The 6,134-nt window shown below is 41.1% G+C and overlaps 1 protein-coding gene across 1 annotated transcript; it reads left to right on the top strand.

Moving 5' to 3' along the window:
• The first annotated feature begins 2,114 nt into the window (after positions 1 to 2,114).
• Positions 2,115 to 3,098, top strand: LOC130360483 (olfactory receptor 10AG1-like). The gene has a single exon (XM_056562974.1). It carries the CDS (start codon positions 2,115 to 2,117, stop codon positions 3,096 to 3,098), a length of 984 nt encoding a protein of 327 aa, XP_056418949.1.
• The last annotated feature ends 3,036 nt before the right edge of the window (positions 3,099 to 6,134 follow it).

Below are 6,134 nucleotides of genomic sequence, written 5' to 3'. Positions count from 1 at the left end.
CAGAGGGAGGGGGCTCCCTCTGTCTCTCCTGCAGCACCCCGGAGCATCGCGGGGTGCTGCTGCATACCTGGGCTGCCGGGGGTCCTACAAAGACCCCCAGGTCTGCCCTGGGTATTGCCTGAGAGGCACATCCTAATATGCTGCCTGCTAGTGAAAACTGGCAGGCAGCATATAACTGCAATGCTTTGGAATACTAAGTATTCCAAAGCATTAAAAAGTGTAAAAATAAATAAATAAAATAAAAGTGTAAAAATAAATAAAAATGTAATAAAAGTGTAAAAAAAATATATATATTAAAAATACATTTATTAAATGAATCTAATAAAAAAAAAAAAAGCATAATGTGTAGGATCGCATTGGCGGACATCCGCAGCATGTAATATGCTGCGGATGTCCGCCACGTGATCCTACACATTATGCAGCATTCACGGTAATGAGCTCGCTGCTGCGGCTGGGTAGCTTTGTGCGTCCACTCATAGCGGCAAATTTTCCGCCAGCAATCATGAGCGGACACACTGAGCTACCCAGCCGCAGCAGTGATGGATATATTCACCATGAGCGGGTGCTTATTCCCACAACATGGCAGATATATATCCATCAGGAGCCTTAACTGTCACAGACAGACGCGTTATACTGCCAGCCGACCAAGGACCAATCAGAGAGGTCCCTGGTCCAGCCAATAATTTGTAGGGGTGCGGTATATAAATGGGGTCACTGTTCTGCCCTGAAAGCCAAATGGCGCTCCTCTCCTTCTGAGTCCTACCACGCGGCCAAGGAACCATATATGGCCAAAGCGGGGGTATTTCCGAACATGGGACAAGCAGCTAAATAAAATATAGGGTGCATTTCTTTCAATATCAGAAGTGATGTACAAAAAAATATGCCCCCCAAATGATGCATTTGTGAAAAATTGCAATTTTCGAATTTTTAACACTGACTTTGTAATAATTCCTGCCAAAAAACTATGGTGTTAAAATACTCACTGTACCCCCTAGCGAATACCTTGAGGGGTCTAGTTTTTAAAATGGGGTCATTTGGGGGGGTGTTCCTATGTTCTACTACCTTTTAATTTCTGCAAACCTTGCATAGCACAAAAAAAAAGATGTACTTTTCAAATTTTCAAAATTTTCAAAATTTCAAGTTAAATTGTTAGGCTTCTAACTAATTTAAAATGTTAATTAAAAACTAAAAAATGACGTCAAAATAAAGTAGACATCTGAAAGTATAAGTTTCATAAACTATTTGGTCAGTATGTATAAATATATGCAACCAATTAGTGTTAAAATAGCAAAAAATCGTAATTTTTTGTAAAAATTTCATGATTTTTTACATTGTAAAAAAAAACTACAAATGATATCGCCTTACTTTTACTATGTACCTGAAGGACAACTTGTGACAAAAAAACTATGTCAGAATTATCGTGATTGGCAAAACGTTATCAGAGTTATTCTCTAATAAAGACAGACATCCCCGATTTGAAAAAACAGGCCTGGTCTTTCAGGGGCGTACAGGTTTATTTGCATTGGTCCTTAAGGGGTTAAAATGATTGTATTTTTGTATTGTAAACTGTTTACTATACTTTTATTTCTGATGGACCTTAATACTGACAATTACACTGGAGGTAAAACTCAAACATTTTCTTAATTTTCTTCGATCCCTTTAGTAAGTTGAGTGACATCGTGTTTCCATGCCATACGAGATTAAAATTATTAACTAAATTATATTTTAGGATGGGATTACCGAAACCCAGTGCATTTACTTCACTAGGCTTCTTCAAAGATCTGCAGACAAGTATTGTAATGTGGAGCACACACTTGCTGGAACCTTTGGGAACCCCAAAAATATACAACTATATACCATCATTCACATGTATAATCATGATCAAAATAAAACCCCGTTGCATCTGTCGTTTCTCGTGAAGAAAATAGATTTTTATCATATTTATTTATTTATTTATTTAGTTAGTTATCTATTTATTTTATGTTCTCTCGAATTTAAACCACCATTAAAAACCTACTAAAAACTTTTTGTCTGGTAGAGTTTGCAGGAACGTTCAATTATAGATATATGTATATGTTTATTTTTTAAATGAGTATTATACTATGTTTGGAACCATGGAGACAAAAACTCCTCCTATTCTTAGAACATTTGGAATATTCAATTTTATGGACATAGAGAATCAGACCATTTTCACTGATTTGGTTCTTCTCGGCTTTACTGATAATACCAAGATAAACTATTTGCTGTTTTTTATATTCTTCATAATCTACATTGTGACAATTTTTGGAAACATTCTAATTATTTCTATAATTCCCTTTAATCTTCACTTAAACACCCCGATGTATTTCTTCCTCACGAATCTGTCGTTCATAGATCTGTGTAACATTTCCTGCGCGGTGCCCAAGTTATTGATGGACCTCTTCTCTACCCAGAAGACAATATCCCTCATTGCCTGTAGTGCCCAAATCGTACTTCTTCTATGGATTGGAGCCAATGAGTGTTTGCTTCTTGCTGTTATGGCTATTGACCGGTATGTGGCCATCTGCCATCCCCTCCATTACCCCATGGTCATGAAGTGGAGCGTTTGCCGAGGCCTCGCTATATTTGTATGCGTATTCAGTTTTACCTTTGTCTTTCTTCCATCATTTACAATGCCAGTCACATTGTGTCACGGTAACAAGGTCAATCATTTTATGTGTGAGGCCCTATCGGTGATGAGGCTTGCATGTGGAGATGTCCATGATAATGAAATTGTCGCTTTCTTTTTCAGTTTCATCTCTCTTTTCTTCCCCTTTGTTATTATTCTAGTGTCCTATAGTTGTATCTTATCTTCTGTATTGAAAATGAGCTCCGCAGGACGGTCTAAAGCTTTCTCCACATGCACCTCCCACATTATGGTGGTGGCTTTGTACTTTGGCACCGGAATGGTCACATATTTAGGACCTTCTACAGATGCATCTTCAAACCAGGAGAAATATGTCTCGGTCTTTTATGTCATTGTATCTCCAATGCTAAATCCTTTCATTTACAGTCTGAAAAATAGAGACGTCAGAGAAACCATTGCAAAGATGCTGTCATATAAAAAGAATCGTGGATGAAATTTTTAATGTAGCACATCAGCTTCACCTAGGGTTTTCTGAAAAGCCCTTTCTTGTTAAAGGGGTACTCCACCCCTAGACATCTAGAGCTAAGTTTGCTCCGTGGATGATGACAGGGGCCGGCGGTTCATGACATCATGGCTCCGCCCCTTCATGACGTCGCCACCCGCCCCATTAATGCAAGTCTATGGGAGGGGGCGTGTCACGCCCCCTCCCATAAACATGCATTAAGGGGGCGGGGTGTGACATCATGAGAGGGAAGAGCCATAATGTCATGAACTGCCGGTCCGTGTATCGTGAGTCATCAGTCACGGAGCAAACCGATCTCCGTAGAGCTGATGACTTGGGGGGCTGCAGAAGAGACTGCGGGGGTCCCCAGCAGTGGGAGCCCCGCGATCAGACATTGTATCCCCTATCCTTGGATAGGGGATAAGATGTCTAGGGGCAGAGTACCCCTTTAAGTGTTCTGCTTCTAGTGTTCTTCATTTCTTGATCCAAAGTAATCTAATCTTCTTTCATTAAGACAAAAAAAAAAGAGAGAAGAAAGAAAATTGGTGATCAGTGGCTTTCTTACCCCAACAATCATCTTGGTACAAGTGGTTCTCTAGCTGTTACAAAACTATCACTTCCATCAGCCTGAGGCATGATGGAAGGTGTAGTTTTGCAATGCTGTACAGTGTTCCCCAACCTATGGCTTTCCAGCTACAATAACTAAGCCTGAGTTAAGTTAGTACCGTTTACCTGTAAAACAGCTAGCTCTTACCTCCCCATTACCCAGTACCAACCATCACAGTGTTATCAGGAAAAACCAAGCACAGTAAAGTCTGGAGCATCAAAAAAAACTGATGCTTTGGGACCTGATTTTATTAGGATAACAAAGGACAAATAATTGCTTTGTGCTACCCTGGTAATGCCAGGCTGCTGCTGTTTGGTTTTGTACCTGGCTGGAGGGACACATCAATTAAAAAAATTTATTAATTAAAAAGGTTGGCAAGGGTCATTTGTTTTGACCATGCCAGCCTAATAATACCAGGCTGCTATTGCACAGTCCTAGGGCATAATTTTTTCATGCCTCAGGCCTGCCCGTACCTAGTTCTTCCCTTTATCCCTGGTGCCACTGGTACTTAGGTAATAATGAGCTGTTTTACTGGCTAATACTAAGTCCTGGCTTTGGAATGGATGCTGTCTTTGAGATGGCTTTCACTACTCAAGTCAAGAAATAAGAAAAAAATACACGGCAGGCTGAAATAAAAACATTTATATTAACATAAAATCCCCCATTAACAATTTTTTTAAAGAAAATAAATAAAGAAATGAAAAAGAAATACCATAGTTTCCTCACTCTCCTCAGGTGTTGCAGTGCTTACTGCTACATGGTTTCCCAGTTAAAAGCAGAAAGTTTCTGCTTCTGGCCTGGAGACCTGAAGCAGTCAGCAGTTGACATCAAGCCAACCCTGTGTACAGCAGCATTGGCATACTATGTAGTGTGTGTGTGTGTGGGGGGGGGGGGGGTTACCAGGGTTTGGTGCAGTGCGCATAGCTAAGGAAATCTATTAAAAGTGAAATAAAGAAACATCCAGAACCAACCAAACTTTTTGCTGGGGTATGAGATGGGCCTATATAGCTGCTTTTAAAGCCTTAAAAAAGTGTTTTTCTGAAGCTTCTATCCTGATTTAGCTACATCAGACAAAATCTTTTATGGTATACCCTGATGTAATGCTTGAAAAGAAAATCTTTATTTCAATGTCCACATATGGTGCACAAAGCTGGGAAGGGAGGAAAAGCACAGGAGTTCCACGGAGCTCCTGGGTCCAACGGTTCTTGTTTTGCTGGGGATCCGCTTGGTGATCTGCGGTTGAGCAAGCAAATCACCCATTAATGGGACCGTCAGACACACAAGCTCAGTGGAACTCCTGTTGTTTTCCTCCCTTATCCCCTTTGTGCACCGTATGTGGACATTGAAATAAAGTGTTTCTCTTCATGCATCGCATTATAGTGAATGCTGTACATCATCTCTTTCTGTTACTGTACGAATGCCAATTTTTGTCCAAGTAAGAGTACCCCCGAGAAGCACACACATATCTCCCTCTACTGCATCACCATCAAGGTTTGGTGGCTCCACTGTGCAGTGTCATGGCTGTGGTTCTCTACCCTCTTCTTACTGATTTACTAGCATGGCAAGGGTCATCTATTTTGGTTGTTGCCAGCATAACAATACCAGTCTGACTAGTCTTGGAGCATATTTTTTTTGGACGCTCCAGGCCTACCGATACCCACTCTTCCCAGGACTCCTGATACCACTGGGTGCTGTGGTAGAGATGGTAAGGTCTGGAAAAAAAAATGAAAAATTGGGAAAATAAGACTTGTGATGTAAAGTCTTGGGTCGTACAGCAAGCTGGGAAGGATCTGAGACAACATTCATGTGGGCTGCAGAAATTAAACTTTTGAGCAAAAGAAAGGCAAAGAAATTTGATTCCAGCCACCAAACACAGGTAAGTGAAGTGTATTAGTAACTAGACTTACTTGCTGCCCCTATATTCAAAGAACCCAGAATACCCTTTTAAATGCCATTAATCCTTGGTGTCTAGGGGAGCACAATTGGCCAGCTACATTTTAAAATATGTTTAATGTACTCTAATCCACAATTATTATCAACTAGCTGAGTACGCGGCATTGCCCGGTTTTTCCTTCCTAATCCTTGTTGGGAAGGAAAATAAACAAAGGAGGAAGCTTTTGAATTGATATCCCGTCCTCATATATTGTTGTCATATCCCAACCCCCTATCCCGTCCTCCTAACCCGACCTCCTATCCCGACCTCCTATCCCGTCCTCCTATCCCGTCCTCCTAAACCGCCCTTCTATTCTGACCTCCTATCCCCTCCTCCTATCCTGTCCTCCTATCTCGACCTCCTATCTCGTCCTCCTATCTCGACCTCCTATCCCGACCTCCTATCCCGTCCTCCTATCCCATCCTCCTATCTCGACCTCCTATCCTGATCTCCAATCCTGTCCTCCAATCCCGTCCTCCTATCCCGT

The sequence above is a fragment of the Hyla sarda genome, chromosome 3 (genome assembly GCF_029499605.1).
Source record: "Hyla sarda isolate aHylSar1 chromosome 3, aHylSar1.hap1, whole genome shotgun sequence".
Taxonomy (NCBI): Eukaryota; Metazoa; Chordata; class Amphibia; order Anura; family Hylidae; genus Hyla; species Hyla sarda.
This window is presented reverse-complemented; position numbering and strand designations above follow the sequence as displayed.

Excerpts from the sequence above, each read along its gene's own strand:
- LOC130360483 (XM_056562974.1), top strand. The coding sequence starts at position 2,115 with ATGGAGACAAAAACTCCTCCTATTCTTAGAACATTTGGAATATTCAAT.